This window comes from Meriones unguiculatus (genome assembly GCF_030254825.1).
Source record: "Meriones unguiculatus strain TT.TT164.6M chromosome 13 unlocalized genomic scaffold, Bangor_MerUng_6.1 Chr13_unordered_Scaffold_28, whole genome shotgun sequence".
Lineage (NCBI taxonomy): Eukaryota > Metazoa > Chordata > Mammalia > Rodentia > Muridae > Meriones > Meriones unguiculatus.
In genome coordinates this window covers 9026716-9048007 of record NW_026843644.1, presented here as the reverse complement: position 1 = coordinate 9048007, position 21292 = coordinate 9026716, and the positions used below count along the sequence as shown (strand labels likewise).

At 37.4% G+C, this 21292-nt stretch overlaps 1 protein-coding gene across 1 annotated transcript in view; it reads left to right on the top strand.

The window, feature by feature from the left end:
• Positions 1-19016, top strand: part of LOC132650733 (zinc finger protein 442-like) — a gene marked incomplete at its 3' end in the record, with an annotated part of 30998 nt that extends 11982 nt beyond the window's left edge. Inside the window, exons 2-3 of the mRNA XM_060376069.1 lie at positions 15907-16034; positions 18842-19016. Of these exons, the coding sequence (XP_060232052.1) occupies positions 15907-16034; positions 18842-19016 (303 nt within the window). The remainder of the gene's footprint in view (positions 1-15906; positions 16035-18841) is intronic.
• Between the last annotated feature and the right edge of the window lie 2276 nt (positions 19017-21292).

Sequence of the window (21292 nt, the reverse complement as noted above, 5' to 3'; positions counted from 1 at the left end):
TCATGAGATAGAAACATGTTCATCTCTGAGTTCAGTGTCAGTCTACGGAGCAAGTACCAGCAGAGCCAACCTTAATCATTGAAGAAAAGCATTGAAAAAAGGAAGTTTGTTCAGAATTCATTGAACAATGATTCCATGTTCCAGCCCCAGCAAGCAGCAGAACTCAGAAGCCTCAGCCAAGTGGTTCTTGCTTTAGATTGGAGAATAGAAGATGTGGTTATATTATATTCCACAATGTAAGATGGCTCACACAGGAAATTCCAGGAAATTCCAGCACTCAGGGAGGCAGAGGCAGGTGGATCTCTGTGAGTTCAAGGCTAGCCTGGTCTACAAAAGCAAGTCCCGACAGCTAAGGCTACACAGAGAAACCCTTTGTAGAAAAACAAAAACAAACAAAACAAAACAAAAAACAAAAGAAAAGAAACAAACAAATAAAAACCCCAAACTTACCATGAAAGCACAATAGTGTAGTTCAAGTAAGTAAAAACCCAAATAGTTAGGTACTGTGAAAGATTTATTTTATTTATATCTTTTGACATAAGTAAACCTTTCTTTAATCTGGACTATTTGAGGTGATAAATTCCCTCTTTAGGCTAACCCACATATCTGGTGGCAGCCTGCATATATAATGGACATTGAAGATGGTCAATCTGTCTCTTGTCCTGCATGCCTAAGCTCTGGCTAGTAACTTTTTGTTTTCACTGACATTAGGGTCTACTTCTTTGGAATTCTGGAATATTCTGATAATCAGGAAGCTTAGTTATCCAGCCAAACATTCTGAAGAGCTACTGGATTCAACTCTCCACAGCCTTTGAGCCATTCTTATAAAATAGTTTTCTACATACACAGAGAAATTCTTTCTATCAGTTCTGTTCGTCTACAGAGCCTTTACTAATACAGATTTGTTTTTTCCAGACCTTCCCATTGAGGAAGAAGTGCTAGCTGACACTAGTACTCCAAAGTGTCACGTGTTCCCTGCTTTTTGCCCCTGGATTGTCTCATACCTTCCCAAAGAAAAGTAGCTGCGGTTTACCTGACTCTAGCGTGAAATCACAGAACAAAAATCTCATTGCATTTTATAAAACTTCTCTCTAATTCTTAATATTCTTGTCACCCTGCCACCTGAAGGACAGACTGTTCACTCTGCGGCAGGTTGAATAATGGATTGTGTGGCATATATCCACCTTGATTCCAGGAGGAAGAGGGAAATTGCCTACTGAGTGCTGTAAGACATATGGCAGGCTAGGGGAGGACAGGCACAAATGATGATAAAATACAAATATCTGCAGGTCTGGAAAAAGTCTGCTCCTGAAAGGGAAGCTGCGCCAGGAATCACTGTACATTTTTCATTTTTGCTCCGGGAAACTGTAACCCTAAGGGAGGTGCTCATGTCACTCAAGACTCACTGGCCAATCAGGACCCTGAGGACATCCCTCTAGTCAGCGGAAGAGACAGGTTCTTCCTGGCGCCATGTTCCTTGTTTGCAGTGTTGCTGAGCAGAGTTGAATAGTTTTTGTGCTGTGGTCTGAGCGTGGTTGCTGTGTGCTGTGAGGGGATTTCAGGCGAGTTCCAAAGTCGCAACATGGTGAGTGTGTGTCCGCTGCCCACAACATGGTGGAGCAGGGTCTAAACCAGGACCTGCATGTAGGGTCCTTTCTGGGGCTGGGTGGGAACCTACATCCCTAAGAAGCCAGGGGAGTGATCCCTTGTCCTAATCTTGAATGCACTGAGGGCATCTGAACATCTTCACTATATTGGGTTAGGGGTGGAAGCCGAGAAATCTCACTTCAGGAACAGAAAGTTAAAAGGAAAGCTTTATTTTATGAGCTCAAGGAGGCGGCCAGTTCTGGATCTGAAAGGTCCCCAAGGGGGTGAGCTTTATTGTATTTTTAAAAGGTAATATCCACAAAGCTAGGCTCCCTTGGTGAGTGTGGGGGTCATCCAATCAAAATTTAAAATTGTGAGTTAAGCAAGGGAGTTTGTCGGAGGATGTGCTGATCCAGGACAACCGGGCTCAAGGCCTTTAACTATTTTCCAAAACATTAGATCTGGAATCCAAGGTCTGAATTTATCCCGCTAGAGGTTTGGTCCGGAGTTCAATGTGATAAGGGACCAAAGAAATGAGACTTCTGTTCATAGTGAGGGCTTTGTAGGTGATATATTTTTACAATTTAGGCACCTCTTTTCCGGTACCAGTAAATTTAAGCAGTTAACAGATAATTAGGAAAATATTTCTGGGGGTCTGGTGGGAGATAGTGCTGCAAGCTTGGGAACGTGAAGTTATTTAAACTTTGCTAAGAAAATGTAAGAGCAAAACTTAAAAGTTGCTTGGAGAAGACTGGACTCTGGAGGCCACCTCCTTACCTATTATGGGGATGCATGTTCGCAAAGTATTTGCAGCAGGGGCTTGAACGTAGAAATGTCCTTGGTAGGATGCAAACTCAGAGAGGCCTCTAGTGCCTTCTCCAAGTTCTGATCTTGGCATTTAACATTTAGGTATAAAATTCATTTGGAGTTAATTTTGTGTAGTTTGGAAATAACATATTTGTTGAGTAGCACTTCATCATAAAGCTGTGATATAAAGGAGTAGAATTCTTGATGTGAAGGATTTACCAAGGTTTAGGAGATAGGAAGTCACTACAAATATAAATCAGGTAAGAGTTTGTTTTAAAATATCCCTGAGATAAGTAGCATGCCAGCCAAGCCTGTTAGAGATTAGGATGCTAGGGAATACGTTTGTTCCCGAGGTTTGTATACAATTTTTTTCTTTAACCATAATCAAGGGGACAGCCCTGATTCATAGCAACTACTGGACCATCTCCATGTTCAAGAAGAGGCATCTAACAACCTTCTCAGTAGGGGTATTGCAGAATGTCAGCCAACATTAAAGCCTGGTGTGCCTTTACATTGCAGTTTTCTTCTTGAGAAAAATCAGTTCTGCCACTTGGGCAAGATATCTACTGACACCAATTTGAACAGGGTAATCACTATTGTTTGAGGGCTGGCCTGACCAAACAGGGCTTTCCCTGAGGTCCTTATGTATAGAAAATGGCATAACAGCTTCTCACACTCCTCAGATATGATTGGCAGTGTCAGTATGACCTAGGGACTAGGCCTTGGGTGATTTCTCCATGATTGTCAGGTATAATAAAATTGCCCTCCTTTCCTAAAGGCAGATATATATCTGGGTTAGATGTGGGGCAGGGCATTTGAGGAGGATTTGCTTCAGATTCTGAGAACTCAACTCTTCCTAAATATGGAGCAGAATTTCTTAGTTCAAAGGTCAATATGGCCTTGGTAAATATGTTCCCATTGTGCAATATTGTTTTTAATAGACTCCTCATGATTTTATCCCTTTCTATGAGAGATTAATTCATAGATGTCTCCTGTTTCCTTCCATTTCTTCCCTGGAAGTAATGTACAAGATGCTAGTTTTCTTAAAAAGCTTAGTTATGATAAGACAGCATGTACAAGACCTTCCCACTCCAACTTTTATACCTTATACTTTTCCGTTCATTTGAAACCTCAGAGACCTTCCACTTATGGCCCTGGCACTGAAAAATAACCAGCTGTATTATAGTAGCAGAGGACATATATAGTTCTAGGAATATCTTTGCTGTGCAAATCTTCCATCTGCCTTAGTGGCTAGACTTGAAATCTCTAGTCCATATTGAAATTGTTTAATATATACCTGGGCCTTAAATTGAAAAGAGACATAAGGATGACTACATGTAGGGAAATAAAAATCTGTTCTAAGCTGTCTTCTCTTTTAGCATGATCTAGAGCTGGATACATGCTACTCTTAAAGAGATTTTTTTTCCTAACTTAACCATTTAATTGTGTTTGGAGTACATTCTCCCTGGGGATGCATATTAGTTCTAGAACAGCTGTATCTTCAGCCTTTTGGGAAAATATTTCTGAGAGAATTTATGTTGGATCAGTTCATATTGATCCCAGTCTGTTGCTCCCCAGAACAATGACCTTGCTTTTCTCCTTGATAAAATTCCTAAATTCTTAAGTTAAAGGCTGTTCCACCACAGACTTTTAAAAATTAATCATTTGAGTCAGGTAATGAGCTCAATTTTTGTGTGCATGGGGAAGACAGATTGGAAAAATCTGTCTAATTTCTAGTAGTTTTCTAGTAGAAAAAAATCTGTCTAATTTCTAGTAGAAGGTCAAATTTCTAGTAGTTTTTAACACTGCTTTCTAAATTCAATTTTTTTTCTGAAAAAATTTACATTGTGTTTGAAACTGGTGTCAAGATTGCATTGACTATATAAATAGCTTTTGGTACAGTGGACATTTTCACAAGGTTATTCCTATAAAACCCTAAGCGTGTGCAGTCTTTCCATCTTCTGGTTTCTTTTCTAGTGACTTAATGTTTGACTTGTATTTGTTAGTTGCATTTGACTTATGTTGTCTTTTAATTCCACAGTTCCTTAGATTAGTTTATTTCCAGATAACCAGTTTATTGGCAGAAAGAATTTTTGATTATTACCCTTTTGGGGTAAATCTGTTGTCTGTTGTTTCACATCTAATTTTGTTTCTTTTATGAAATTGAGTGCACTTGTTTCATATATATATATCCTTTCCTGGACTTGCTTTTTAGACCAGGATTGTCTTGAACTCACAGCAATCAACCTCCCTCTGACTCCATGTGTGCTGGGATTATGTAAAGGCATGCACTGCAACCACCCTCCAGCTTATTGTAATATCTTTTGCTCAGTTTTTCTTTAATGAGTATGAAGTGTTCCTCCCTTAAATATATTGACTACATTTGGCTTTTAGTATGTTTTCTCAGGCAATGGAATATCTGAATACATGGTAGTTTTCTGGCTCCATTTCCTCAGAATCCTATTGAACCTATTACCACAAATAAGTGTCTACATTTAGTGTTGATGGGAGGATTTTAGAGGCAGCAACCAGATGAATTCTGTTTCTTATTCAGTCTGATAGACTGTTTTTATTGAGAAATTGAGCCCAGTAACGTAGTTATTTTTTAAAGATGTGTATTGATTCTTCTCATTTTCTTGATTTCATGCTGTTTTCTTGCATCTATTTGATAAATAAACATTGTAAGGGCAATGTTTTTTAACATATTGTGAAATCTTGCATGTGTTTATTCTCTTCAGACTGATGCATTTCTCTTAATTTTCTCTGTAGTGCTATTTTTCTACATATAAGCTCTTTTAATTTTTTTTTTTTACTAGAAAAGCTTATTCCTCCTGCAGTTTTAATACATTCCTTTGCTGACTGTATCATCTGGGCTAAAAATTACAATGTTTCAGGAGTTAGAGTATATTTCTGATTTGCTTCTGAGGTTAAAGTTTATGTCAAACAGTTTTGTATTATTCTATTGGGCTTGCCACATTTGCTAGTAACTTGATCTTTCTCAATGCAAATTTTAATACCATTTTTTAAAATTTTCTGTTTCTAATGGTTTAGCTATAATACATTATTAAAATCCACATGTCAATCTCTCTCTCTCTCTTTCTGCTATGGCAGGGTTCCTGTGTGCAATGTTGGATCTGGGACAGATGCAGAATCCCTGTTTTCTTTATCTCTTGGGTTGCCAGGCAAGTGACCAGGAAGGATGGTTGAAAGGAAAAGAAATAGGGAGGGAGCCCAGGTTTTTTTCTCCAGGATTAGGGACTGGCTATATATACTACTGCTAAGGAGGAAAACTAAAACTAAACACATGTTTTTCTCTGACTGAAAATGTAAAAAGCAGCTTCTAATCGAAACTGCAAGGGGTTGTTATAAAGGGCCCTTTGACTTGAAATTAACACCTGTGCAGGAACAGGCCTCTGAGGATGCCACCTCAGTTAGTGACATAGACATCCAAAGTGAGAGCTGAGAATTCCAAAGTATCTGATACTCTTCCTGGACAAGTCATAGATTTCCTTGTTAATTACTATCTACTGTGGGAAGAAGCTGCTCAGATGAGGGTTGATACAGTTGATACAACTGTGTGTCATTAGGAATCATTTTATCTCTATATCAATTTAATAGGTTAATATTAGTAGGTTTTCTTCTAGGGCTCATGATTTATCTGCTCTCTGGTTCTTGGCCTTAATGACAGTATCAGGCGTGGGTTCCATCTTATGGAAAGGACATAAAATTCAATTTAAAAAGTGGTTGGATACTTCCATAATATTTGTGCCACAATTTCACCAGTGGGCATAACTTTCAGCCTGGTCATTATTGTAGCTTACATAGTTCACATCTCGGTAAGACTGAATATTACTTTTCTCATCCAGTATTGTGCATAGAACCTTTCTGCAAAAGTAACATTTTCACCCTGGGTAAGATGATTAGTCCTCACTCACAAAGGCAAATGGGAGACCGACCTTGGAAGAAGGAGAAAACAGTGAACTGGACAGGAGCCTCTGAAAGAGAGACACAGAGGGCCTCTGAAAGTCTCTGCCCAGCAGGGTATCAAAGCAGATGCTGAGACTCATAACCATACTTTGGACAGAGTGCAGAGAATCTTATGAAGGAAGGGGGAGATAGTAAGACCTGGAGGGGACAGGAGATCCAGAAGAAGAGCATCAGTACCAAAAACATCTGGTCACAGGGGTCTTTTCTGAGACTGGTAGGCCAACCAAGGACCATACATGGAGATAACCTAGAACCTCTGCTCAGATGTAGCTGATGGCAACTCAGTCTCCAAGCAGATTCCCTAGTAAGGGAGCAGGGACTGTCTCTGACATGAACTTGGTGGCTGGCTCTTTGATCACCTTGCCAGGCTACAGAGGAAGACAATGCAACCAGTCCTGACAAGACCCAATACCTAGTTTCAGACAGAAGGAGAGGAGGATCTCCCCTATCAGTGGACTTGAGGAAGGGCATATGAGAAAAGGGAGGGAGAGTGGGATTGGGAATGGATGGAGGAGGGGGCTACAGCTGGGATAAAAGGTGAATAAATGAATTAAATAAAAATAAAATTAAAAAGAATACACTCATTGGTAAAGAAAAACAGTATTTCTCATAGTTGCAAGATAGTGGAGTTTAAGGGTTGGAACAGTGAAAAAAAGAGGTTATTTGATCCTTGGGGTAATAGCATATTTGGATAGAAGGCAAGAAATGTATGCACAGGTAAGTAAGGCTACTGTCCTCTCCCACTTCTGATATCTATCCTGTTTGCCCTTCTGAATGAGGATTAAGCCTCTTCCCTAGGGTTCTCCTTGTTGTTTACCTTTTTTAGGACTATGACTTTTAGTATGTTTATACTATATTATATGGCTAATATCCACTTATAAATGATTATATACCATGTGAGGCTTTCTGCTTCTGGGTTACCTCACTCAGGATCATCTTATCTAGTGCCATCCAGTTGCCTGCAAATTTTATGATTTCCTTGTTTTTAATGGCTCAGTAGTATTCCATTGTGTAAATGTAACACAGTTTCCATATCCATTCCTCAGATGACAGACAACTAGGTTTTTTCCAGGTTCTGGAATAAAGCGGCTATGATCATAGGTGAGCAAATGTCCTTGTTGTATGGTTGAGCATCCTTTCAGATATATTCCCAGGAGTGGTCTAGCTGGATGTTGAGGTAGCACTATTGCTAATTTTCTGGGAAAGCACCAGAATGATTTTCAAAGTGGTTTACAAGTTGACATCCCTCCAACAATGGAGTAGAGTTCCCCTTTCTCAACAACCTCTCTAGCATGTGTTGTCACTAGAGTTTTTGAACTTAGCCATTCTGATGGGTGTAAGGTAAAAACTCAGGTCAATTTTGATTTGTATTTCCCTGATGACTAAGGATGTTGAGCATTTTTTTAAGTGCTTCTCTGCCATTCAGTATTCCTTTGTTGACTATTTTCTGTTTAGCTCTGTACCCAATTGTTAAAATTGATTATGTGGTTTTGGGGTGTTTAACTTCTTGAGTTCTTTATATACTCTGGATGTTATCCATCGGTCAGGTGTACGTTTGGTGAAGATCCTTTCCCAATCTGTAGGCTGTCATTTTGTTCTGATGACACTGTCCTTTGCTTTACAGAAGCGTTTCAGTTTTATGAGGTCCCATTTATTGATTGTTGCTCTTAGAGCCTGTGCTGTTGGTGTCCTTTCCAGGCAGTTCTTTCCTGTGCCAATGAGTTCAAGGCTCTTCCATAATTTTTTGTCTAAGAGATTTAGTGTGTCTGCGTTTATGTTGAGGTCTTTGACCCACTTGGACTTTAGTTTTATGCAGGGTAGTAAATATGGATCTATTTGCATTTTTCTACATGTGGACATCCATTTCACATAGCAACATTTGTTTAAGTTGCTATAATTTTCCATTGTATGGTTTTGGCTCCTTTGTTAAAAAGCAATTGTGTAGGAATGTGGGTTTATTTCTGGGTCTCTGATTTTATTCCATTGATCAATAACCCTATTTCTATGCCAGATTTTATTAATATTTATCTATAATATATCTTTCCTTCTTTTTGTATTTATTGCAATTTATTCACTTTGTATCCCAGTGGTAACCCCTTCCTCATTCACACCCAATATGCCCTCCCTCCTTCTTCTCCTCCCATGCCTATTCCCCAGTACACTGATGGGGCCTGTCCTCCTTTCCTTCCATCTGACCCTAGCCTATCAGTTCTCATTTGGACTGTCTGCATTGTCTTCCTCTGTGGACTGGCAAAGCTGCTTCGCCCTCCGGGGGAGATGATCAAAGAGTCAGCCACTGAGTTCATGACAGAGACAGTCCCTGTTCCCCTTACTAGTGATCCCACTTGGAGACTGAGCTCCCTCTGTGGAGGAGTTCTAGGTTATCTCCATACATGGACCTTGGTTGGAGTTTTAATTTCAGAAAAGACCCTTGTGCCCCGACTTTTTGGTTCTGTTGCTCTTCTTCTGGAGCTCCCCTCTAGGTCTTTCTATCTCCCCCTTCTTTCATAAGATTCACTGCCCTCTACCCAAAGTTTGGCTATGATTGTCAGTGTCTGCTTTAATACCCTGCTGGGTAGAGTTTTTCAGAGGCCCTCTGTGGTAGGCTCCTATCTTGTTCCTTGTGTTCACCCTCTTCCAATGTCCATCCCATTTGCTTGTCTGAATGAGGATTGAGCATGTTACCAAAGGTCCTCCTTCCTGCTTAGCTTCTTTAGGTGTACATATTTTAGTATGATTATTCTATATTATATGACTATTATACAGTTTTAAGTGAGTATATACTATTTGTTTCTTTCTGCTTCTAGGATTCCTCACTCAGGATCATCTTTCTAGTTTCTACCATTTGCCTACAAATTTCATGATTCCTTGTTTTTAATTGCTGAGTACTAGCTCATTGTGTAAATGCACCACAATTTCTGTATCCATTCCTCAACTGAGGGACATCTGGGTTGTTTTCAGATTGTGGATATTATGGATAAATCTGCTAAAAACATGGTTGAACAAATGTCCTTGTTGTGTACTTGAGGGTATTTTGGATATATGCCTATTATTGGAATAGCTGAATCTTGATGTAGCAATATTCCTAATTGTCTGAGAAAGAGCTGGATTGATTTCCAAAGTGGTTGTAGAAGTTTATATTCCCACCAGCAATAGAAGAGGGTTCCTTTTTCTCCACATCCTCTCCAGCATGTGTTGTCACTTGATTTTTTGATCTTATATTTATTTTATTTCTTGTTTTATTCTCTATTGAGAATTCTCTCTTTGTCTCTGTACCCCATTTTATAATTGGATTACTTGGCTTATTGCTGTTTAACTTCTTGAGTTCTTTATATATACTGGATATTAGCTATCTATCAGATATAGGGTTGGTGAAGATACTTTCCCATTCTATAAGCTGTATTTTGTTCTGATGATATTGGCCTTTGCTTTACAGAAGTTTTTCAGTTTCATGAAGTCCCATTTATTGATTGTTGATCTTAGAGGCTGTGCTGTTTTTCTGTTCAGGAAATTGTTTCATGTGCCAATGAGTTCAAGGCTCTTCCCCACTTTTTCTTCTGGTAAATTTAGTGTGTTTGGTTTTATATTGAGGTCTTTGATCTACTTGGACTTTAATTTTGTGTAAGGTGATAAGTATGGATTTATTTGCATTTTTTTACATGTAGATATACAGTTATATCAGCACCATAGGTTAAAGATGCTGTCTTTTTTTTTCCATTGTATGGTTTTGGCTCCTTTGTCAGAAATCAGGTATCCATAATTGTGTGGGTTTATTTCTGGGTCTTCTATTTGATTCCATTGATCTACAATTCTATTTCTATGCCACTGTGCAGTTTTTATTACTGTTGCTCTATAATACAGCTTGATATCAGGGATGGAGATACCCATAGAATATCTTTTATTGTAGGGGATTGTTTTACTGATTATGGGTTTCTTGTTATTCAATATGAAATTGAGAATGTTTCTTTCAAGGTTTCTGTTGGGAATTGCATTGAATCTGTAGATTGCTTTTGGTCAGATGGCCATTTTTACTATGCTAATTCTGTCAAGCCATAAACATGGGAGATCTTTCCATCTTCTGATATCTTCATCTATTTCTTTCTTTAGAGACTTTAAGTTTTTTTTTTCATACAAGTCTTTGACTTGCTTAGTTAGAGTTACACCAAAGGTACTTTATGTCCTTTGTGGCTGTTGTGAAGGGTGTTGTTTCCCTAATTTCTTTCTCAGCCCATTTGTCTTTTGTGTACAGACAGCTACTGATTTTTTATTTGAGTTATTTTGTATACAGCCACTTTGCTGAATGTGTTTATTAGTTGTACGATTTCCCTTGTAGAATTTTTGTGGTCACTCATCTACACTATCATAACATCTGCAAATAGTGATGCTTTGACTTCTTCCTTTCCAAACCAAATCCCCTTGATCTCCTTTAATTGTCATATTGCTCTAGCATGGACTTCAAAAAGTATGTTGATGAGATATGGATAGAGTGGGCAGCCTTGTCTTGTCCCTGATTTCAGTGAGGTTGATTTAGGTTTCTCTGTGTTTAGTTTAATGTTGCCTATAGCCTTGCTGTACATTGACTTTATATGTTTAGATATGTGCATTGTATCCCTGATCACTCCAGGACCTTAAACATAAATGTATGTTGAATTTCCTCAAATACTTTTTCAGGATCTAAGGAGAGTATCATGTGTTGTTTTTTTTTTCTTTCAGTTTGTTTATATGGTGGATTACATTGATAGAGTCCTGTATCTTGAACCACCTCTGCATTCCTGGGATGAAACCTACTTGGTCATAGTGGATGATATCTTTGATGTGCTCTTGGATTTGGTATGCAAGCATTTTGTTGAGTATTTTTGCATCAATGTTCCTAATAGTGGCCAGAAATTCTCTTTCTTTGTGGGGTCTTCGTGTGTTTTAGTTATCAAGGTGACTGTGGCTTCATAGAATGAGTTTGTAAATGTTCCCTCTGTTTCTATTGTGTGGAATAGTTTGAAGAGAATTAGAGTTAGCTCTTCTTTGAAGGTCTGGTAGAATTCTGTACTGAAACCATTTGTTCCTGGGAATTTTTTGGGTGAGAGACTTTTGATGACAGCTTAGGTGACATAGGACTACTTAATTTATTTACCTGGTCTTGATTCAGCTTTGGTAAGTGGAATTGATAAAGAAAATTGTACATTTTATTTCTATTTTCAAATTTTGTGGCATATAGGTTTTGAAGTAAGACCTACTAATTGTTTGGATTTCCTCAAAGTCAGTTATGTCCCCCTTTTCATTTCCTATTTTGTTGATTTGGGTAGTGACTCTCTCTTTTACTTAGCCTGGTGAAGGGTTTGTCTATCTTGTTGATTTTCTCAAAAAAAAAAAAAAAAACACAGCTCTTGATTTAATTGATTCTTTCAATTGTTTTGTTTCTAATTTATTAATTTTAGCCCTGATTTTGATTATTTCTAGCCTTCTATTCCTCTTGGAAGTGTCTACTTTTACTTTTACAGGATTTCAGGTGAACTGTTAAGTTGCTTTTATGAGATGTTTTAAATTTCTTCTTGAAGGCACTTAGTGCTGTGGACTTTCCTCTTAGCACTGCTGCTATTGTGTCCCATAAGTTTGGGTATGTAATATATCTTGAAGTCAGGTATGTAGATACTTCCAGAAGTTCATCTCTGGAGTCTGAGTACTCTTCCTTATGACAAGAGATGTCCAGGGAAACACGAGTGGGTGCTGGATTTTCAGATGGAGCCAAGCAGGAATATGTATTTTGAAGGAAGGGCACAAGCACAGTGCCCTGAAGGGTGAGGCACTGGAAAGGATTTCTTTGAATGGTAAAGGGCATGAGTACCATTTTAGCTTTTTGTTTATTTTCTTCTCTCTTTTTTTTTTTGCAAAGCAAAAGTATTGTTTTGGAAAGAAATGAGCATGAACCTCTGTAATGCCACAATCCAAGCAAGTGAAAGATAAGACAAAAGATGACCTAAATATGTTTCCTCGAGGATATATATTTCACATTGCTGAGAGCAAAATTATAGGCTTTGCTTTTTGAAAAACCTAATAAATTTAGGATTCTTAAATACCTCTATCCCCCTTCCACCCACTACCCCTAGTTAGGAGAGAAAACTGGTTTGTACAGACAAGGAACTCAGACCTCTCCAGCTACTTAATGCTGGTTAGGGTTGTTGGCTTCTTTAGGGCAATACCAGTCTCAGCCATCTGGATTCCAGAAGTCTACTCAAACAGCAAACAGCTTGGCACGATTTTTTATAATATATTTTATTTGGGTTATTATGCCTCTACTTCCCTTACAACCATTATTCCTTCAAACACCCCAACACTAGGTAAAAGAGAAAGAAGGCTAGAGGGAAAAGAGATATAGGTCTCTTTAATAAAGCTGCCTCCTATGGTTTATTGTGGTCAAGTTCTTTGGGGCAATACCTCTTAATCATGAGGATATTCAGCAGTCCAACAAACCAGCAATGACAAACACAGTAGCAGTGTGGGTGAAAAGCATCATGAAGAGCAGCATTCTTTCTTCTTCAAATACCCCAGGCCCTCTTATGGCTCTCGCATGTGTACCCTCTCCAGAAGACTCAGAATTAAACTATGTGCAGTTGGCAAAAACACATGCCTGCTAGAGCACGAGACAATCAGAATTAACAGCTGTGGACAAACTGAAGCAGCCTCGTGCTCCACACCTGGGGTTAAAAGAAAAACACATTCACATAACATGAGTGGGATTTTAAAGGAACATACATTTGTAACACAATTTCTGATTCTATTACTTTGGTTATTTTCTCTCTGTCTTTTACTTAGATTAGATAAGTACTTATTTAATTTAGATAAGGGTTTGTCTGTCTTGTTGATTTTTCTCAAAGAACCAACTTTTTGTTTCATTGGTTCTTTATCTTCTCTTTCTATTTTATTGATTTCTGCCCTCAATTTGATAGTTTCTTGATGTCTACTCCTTTTTTGTGTGCTTACATATTTTTGTTCTAGACTTTTCAGGTGTGTTAAGTTGATAGTATGAGATCTCTCCAATATCTTTATGTAGGCACTTTGTGCTATGAAGTTTTCTCTTAGCACCACTTTCATTCCTCATTGTATTCCATGAGTTTGCATACAGTATGTATTTATTTTTATTGGATTCTATAGTCTTTATTTTTTTCATTTGTTTTAACCCATTTTTCATTCAGTAGAAGATTATTCACTTACCATGAGTTTGTAATGTTTTTATGATTCTTTCTGATGCTATTTTTATCCAGCTTTAAACCATGGTGGTCTGACAGGATATAAGATGTTATTTTAATTTTCTATTAAGATTTACATTGTGTGTGAATATGTAGTCAGTTTTAGAGGATGTGTCATGAAATGACGAGAAGGTATATTCTTTTGTGTTTCTGTAGAATGTTTTGTAATTCTCAGATAGATTTAGGTCCTGCTGTGGTAATATAGCTGAGCTAAGGTGGTGACATATTGCCTGACTGTTCTTGAATCTATTCCTATGCTGGTGTCTAAAGATCTGGATTTGGGGTGATTATAGGTCTAAGTGCTGGTTTTTTGGGTGGGAGTTTTGTGCTTGAGGTTCTGCTAGCACTCTGAAGTTCCAGAAAGTGTGTTGGCTGAGTGTTGATATTGTAATGACCTGCTTGGCATGTATTCACGGTGTTATGTTTGCTGGGATGGTATGGGGGGAGAGGTGCAACATGTGTTCAGTTGGAACAGTAGGGAAGATCCTGGAATTGGGTTTGTGGTAACAAAGATAGTGAGGAAGATTTCTGGTATTCCACCTTGGTCTCCATGCAAGTATGGCCTATGGTTGAGCAGAGGAGTTGGGGGTGAGATTACAGAAGCAGAACAGAGATTGGGAGTGTGTAATCTACAGGACACAAGAAAGGGGAAGCTGCCACTGGTGTTCTTTGTAGTGCTAGGGGCAACCATGAGAATTGGGTCTTCTGTAACAGAGAGTGGGAAAAGCTCCACAGAAACAAGTAGGAGAATATCACTGAACATTTGTTTCTTCTTTGTGTGTTTCTTTGGGGGAACTTAGGAAAGCTTTTGGAGGAGGAACCTGTCTAGATTGGGGATTGGATTTGAGTGTCTATGATCTCAACCCAGTTCCTGGTGTTTGTGTCTACTGTGTTGTGATTGAAATTGATCATTCTGACCCCTTGTTATGTTCTCATGCTTTCACCTTTATCAACTCTATCCCAAAATTATATAGGAAAGACTCAAAGCAATTGCTATTCAGTGCTAGGCTATTTTGGTATCCTGAGGTTTTTACATGTTTAATTTTGTTGTTTTTGGAGACCAAGTTTCTTTGTGTAGCGTTGGCTGTCCTGAATGTAGGTATGAAATTCAGCCAGGCTTCACACTTAGAGGTCTACCTCCCTCTGGCTGCAGAGGGCTGGGATCAAATGTAGTCCAATATGCACATTTTTGATATATAGGCTGATGGGCCTGGTATGTAGGGTCTAGTACATGTCAAGCATATTCTATTTTGCTGGTCTTCACATCCACACTTGAATTTTGATATTTGTCGGAGTGTATATTCTGTTTCTCAGGTTGTCATGTATTCATCACATTAACACTGCCTGTATTTCTGAGTCATTGGATTGTAGGTGTGTGACATTCTTCTTGCCTCCTGTGTTTGTTTTGTTTTGTTTTGTTTTAACGGGCGAATAAGGGTAGTATTTTGCCTGTATGTATGAATATGCACCTCTTTTGTCCTAGGTCTTCCCAATAGTCAGCAGATGGTCTCAGAACTCCTGAATTTGGAGTAATGGATAGATGTGAGCTTCCATTTAAACACTGGCAATTGAGCCCAATTATTTACAGGACCAACAAGAGCTTTTCATTGCTGAGCCACTTCAACTGCCTTATGTTGCTTATTCCATCTGTCCATTTGTACCTGTTTGAACACGCATTCCCTTTTAATAAGTTCTCATTAATGTTACAGTTTAACCTGGGACACTTCAGGTTTCTGGAAGTTAGATATAAAACTGTAGTGAATATATAAACCATTGAGTTCTTTGTATCTTTCTTTTTGAATGATTTTTGCAGTGGATTCAGATCTTAAATGTACCTCTGGAAGTCATGAAACTTGTTTGAAAGGAAGGCCGGCATCTATCTTAATGAGATACACAGACCTCCGCCTGAGTGCTAGCGTTAAAGGCATGAGCCAATACATCCTGCTTGCCCATATTTTTTGTAGTTAGTAATTGAGCATAGCATTTCTGTGATGTGCCATCTGTACTGTTCATCTATTTGCTTGTCTCTCTTTATGTCTTTTAATTGGCATTTCCTTTGAAAAGCTATATTTTAGTCAAAGGGTCCAGAGATGACAAGGTGAACCTCATCATTTAGTTTCCTTCTAAAATGACTTGGTAATTACATTAATTCATTACATCAACGTCTATGTGAGGAGATAAGTAAGAGAAGCACTGGAATTATAGGAATACATTGTCTGTTAAGTATACATATACAACATGCATTGCCATGCTTTCTGTGATACTCACATATGGGATATTTTAGAAATCAATAACCTATGAAGAAGTGGATGTTAATTTCACTCCAGAAGAGTGGGCTTTGCTAGATCCTTCCCAGAAGAGTCTCTACAAAGATGTCATGCTGGAGACCTACAAACACCTTACAGCTATAGGTAAGACAGTGAATTTTCTTTCACTATTAAGAAAAAGAGGACATCTGTTGTTATTGTTTTTGTTTTTTCTTATTGATGCTCTTATGAAATTTCAATTGGAATGAGGAAGAATAAATCACACATGTTTCTAAGATTCACTGAAAATAGTAACTTAAATTTTGCCTAATTTTGAATAATATGCCATACACTTTCTGGTATATATTTTAGGCTACAATTGGGAAGACCATACTGAAGAACATTGTCAACATTTTAGAAGACATGGAAGGTAATTTTCTTGTGGAAACTGGTATAAATATTCCTGTGAAAAAAAATTTAATGTGTCCCAGAAGTTTTAAATAAAAACAATAGAGAAAAAGCACTAGTTTAAGTATATTAAGGAATATTAAATTCTCCCAAACCCATTTTCCTCACAGTCAGGTGTCTGATTTATGTTTTCAAGGCATTTCTCTAAGAAAGAAGATGATGAAACACTTGCTTAACAGATATTGCTGTGAAAAGGACTTTAATTCACATGTAGTCATTGCTGTATCTGAAGACTACTGCCCCTGTCTGCTGCCCTAGACCTGGGCAGGGCAGCTTCTAGGTTCCATACAATCTGTCTTAAGCATAGAAGATTTTCAGCCTCTGTGAATTACTGCTTAATATGCACACCCTTTCTTTCTGAGCACATAGATGGCTGATTCAGTTCAGCTGTTCTGGCTCAAACTCCTTTCCTAGCTAACTTATTAAATCTGGCTTTTCTCCCATCCTCTGAATTGCTTTGTTTGGCCTCAAACTAACTCCAGCAGTCTTTTCTAATCTTCAGGCTCTTATTTTCCTGATCATTTGATCTTCACCTTAGTTCTCTCCAACCTGTCTTTCTTTTACTGTCCCAGAAAAACTGCCTCCTCTCTCCATGCTGTGTCCCTTAAGGAGCTTCATTTCCTCTCTATTTCATGAGAGATGAATGTATCCTATTCTGTCAAATATTTTTCTGAATTTGTCCCCTTTTCTGCCACTCACTTAGATATTGCTTTCAAACATGTGTGCTTCCTTCTCCCAACTATTTTTACACCCATTGTTTGAGATTAAACACATGTATCACCATGCCTGAAACTAAGCTTTTCTTTACTGGACATTGCTCTATACCAGGCTGGCACTGAAGGCAGATCTTCTTGCCTCTGTCTACTGGATTAATGTATTGTTATATTCCAGCCAGATCACATAGACATAGAGGGTCTTCGGATGTGATCTTTTGCCAGAGCAACAAGTCTCTAAATCAAATTCCTCTATAAAAATCATTACTCATATCCACATTACAGATGCTCCATAGAAATTCTAATCTCTTAAGTCTTATACAATTCAGATATTGGAAAAAGCAAGCTCATTAAATAGGTGATAATTTTATGTACAAAACCTACTCAAGAGCAAATATTCCATAGAAAAGCTGATGTGACTCAAATACTTGAAGTAAACTTGCTAAGTTTAGTTAGATGGAAAGGATGAAAGTCAAGAAAATTGTTGTGGAGGAAAAATGATTCCCATAGCACATGTCTTTGAAGACAAAATACAAACTGTGAATATGAGGATCTTCCATTTGTTACTCAAGTCATTTGACCATAAGGATATGAAAAGAAAAATCATACTTACCTCTCAGAACAAGGAGAAAATATGTAGTATTCCTTAGTTGGAATAGACTTCGTGAATGTGATGCAAGTTTACATTTAATTTATTAATAATCACTAATAATAATTAAATAATAATCATAAATAATAATCAGATTATTATTTAAACAGTTAAAGAAAATTCCCCATCTACCCAATAGCAGTGAGATTCCTTTAGGTCTCCAGCATCACTTCTTTGAAGAGATTCTTTTGGGATGGATCCAACGAAGCCCACTTTTCCTGAGTGAAGTTAACATGCACACCATCATAGGTTATTGCATTCTAAACTATTCTATACATATGTACAACAGAAACCATGAAAGTGACAACACTAAATTTATAATTATTCATGTATTAATTCATTATTAATGACAGAAACTCTAATGAAAGCAGGGGACAATTAATAAATTAAATTACTATGCTTAATTAGTTTTTGAAACTAATTGGGAATATAGCCACAGAAATCACATTAGAGATTACTAGCCCTGTGGAAATTGTTGTGTTTACCCTAGTTCAGTTTCCAAATGTAGTGTGACTCCCACTATAGGAAAATTTATGAATGCAGTCACTATTGTATAGATGAGTTCTAGTTCTTTTCAAATATGTGAAAAAACACTTATAGAAAAAGTACCCCCCTACCAGTGGACTGGTGGAGGAGCATGGTTGGAGAAGAGGGAGGGGGGATGAGATTATTAGGGAGCTACAGTTGGGATACAAGGTGAATAAACTGTAATTAATAAAAATATGCTCTTTAAAAGAGGAAAGAAAGAAAAAGGATGCTATAAGCAATCCATGTAATATGTTTCTTACCTCAAAGGTATCTTCAAAATGCAAAATTTCCACAATCAAGGGGGAAATTATAAATGTAAACAAAGTGATAAAACAGTAAGATGTAAGTCCTTTTTACATTTAGATCAAATTGTAAACTTAATTCACTGTAATGAATCACTGTAATGAATGTGAAAAAGCTTACACATATACCAATTATCTTTGCAGCCATGAAAAACCACATACTAGTGAGATCCCCTATGAATGTAATCAGTGTGGTAAAGCCTTTGCATGTCATAGATCTCTTCAAAGACAGGAAAGAATTCAGAATGGAAAGAAACTCTACAAATGTAATCAATGTGAAAAAGCCTTTTCAAGACATAGTAGTCTCCAAAATCATAAAAGGACACATACTGGAGAGAAACCCTTTGAATGTAATCAATGTGGTAAAGCCTTTGCAGATCGCAGTAACTGCCAGAGCCATAAAAGAATTCATAGTGGAGAGAAACCCTATGAATGTCATCAATGTGGTAAAGCCTTTTCACAACTCAGTAGTCTCCAAAAGCATAAAAGAACACATACTGGAGAGAAACCCTATGGATGTAATCAGTGTGATAAAGCATTTTCTCGTTGCTGTGATCTCCAGAGACATGAAAGAATTCATACTGGAGAGAAGCCCTATGAATGTAATCAATGTGGCAAAGCCTTTTCACATCCCAGTAGTCTCCAAAGGCATAAAAGCACACATACTGGAAAGCAGCCCTATGAATGTAATCAATGTGATAAAGCCTTTGCACGTTGCTGTGATCTCAAGAGGCATGAAAGAATTCATGCTGCTAAGAAATCCTATGAATGTAGTCAATGTGGTAAAGTCATTGCACATTCCAGTGACCTTCGAAGGCATGAAAGAATTCATACTGGAGAGAAAGCCTACATATGTAATCAATGTGGTAAAGCCTTTGCACGATGTTGTGATCTCCAGCGGCATAAAAGAATTCATAGTGCAGAGAAACCCTATGAATGTAATCAATGTGGCAAAGCATTTGCACATTGCAGTAACCTCCAAAGGCATGAAATAATTCATACTGGAGAAAAACCCTACAAATGTAATCAATGTGATAAAGCCTTTTCACATCCCAATAGTCTCCAAAAGCATAAAAGAACACACTGGAGAGAAAGCCTATAATGTAATCCATGTGATAAAGCCTTTGCATGTTGCTGTGATCTCCGAAGGCATGTAAGTTTTCATATTGGAGAGAAACCCTAAGACTATAAACAGTGTATTAAAGCCTTTGCATGGTGCATTGACCCTCAAACCATAAATAAATCATACTTGAGAGAAAACCTTATGAATATATTTAGTATGATGAAACCTTTGTACATTTCTATAGGTTTTATTATTGTGAATGAATCATATTGAAGAGACACCCTATGAATGTATTTAATATGGTAAATGAAAGTTTTGCATTTTCATCTACCATAGAGATGTAATGAAGTGATATAATCAGCAATCAATTGTATATCTCACTACATAGCTTGCTGTGATATGAATATATAATTTTATGTTCCATGATTCTGCATGTTCCTCTTAATTATCCATTTATGATTTCATCTAAAGTACTGCATTCTATAGGAAATATATGAAGATTCTAGATAATGTTACAGCAAGAATATTAATTTCAAAACCACTTCTGATGTGTGTGTGGAACATAATTATGGGTTTTTATGTCATGACAGATATGTAGAAATTGGGAGACAACTTTGTGCAGTCTCCTTTGTCTATCTTTATATGATGACTGAGGTCAAGTTGCCAGGTTTGGACACCACAAATGTTCCCTACAGAACTGTTTTCATGATGCTCAAATAGGATTAGTTGAGATATTACATAAATAAAATGTCTTTTCACATTGTAAACATTTTCATGTAATAATTGAGGAAATCAGGGTGATTTGAATTAATTTTATTTGTAAATGAAAATGATCTGGAGCTCTATATTTTGGAATGTATTGATTTATTCCTAGGAGTAAACACTTGTTCATAACATATATGAGAACTACAAGTGAGTGTCAAAGAATTGTCTCAGTGGGTAAAGTTGGTTGCTGCTAAGCCTGATAACATGACATCAATCTCTGGGAGATTCATATTATTCCAAATTTTTCACTTATTTCTACATTTAAGCTATGGCATATGCACACTCTCACATCAGCGTATACAGAAATTCTTTGTAAATCTAAGTCAGGACCATTGAGGTCACCTGAACCAAATAATTGCCTGAGTTTCATCTCTAGGACCCACATTGGAGATGTAGATGATAGTCTGCAATACACTGTCCTCTCACTGCCACATACACAGGTACTTACATGCTAACAGAGTGCAAACATTTTAAAGGATGAAATTCACAAAGCTAAGAAAAATAACACAAGAGAACATATGAAAAGATTTGACAGACTAAATTATTGCTATTGGATTTCAAGATGTATTTCTGTTCATTGAAACAATGATGGTTCCTTTTTTAATTAATGTCCTGGTTTTGATTTGGAAAATGAGTGGATTTTTTTTCATTCATTTTGCAGTTCAAAGACAGGTCATTTAAAAAATATGTCTCAATTTAGCTTACTGGTGCATGCCTGTAATCCCAGCACCTGAGAGACATTGGCAACCCAATCTGAGTTTTATACCAGTGTGGTCTACATAGTGAATTTCAGACAGCCATGGCTATGTAGAGATATCCTCTCTCAAAAAGATCCTAAAATGAAAGAGTATATCTCAAAGCATGGAAATGTTTCTGATATAATCTTCCTGAACATTGATTTTAATAAATATTCTTGTTACATTTACTCACATTAAG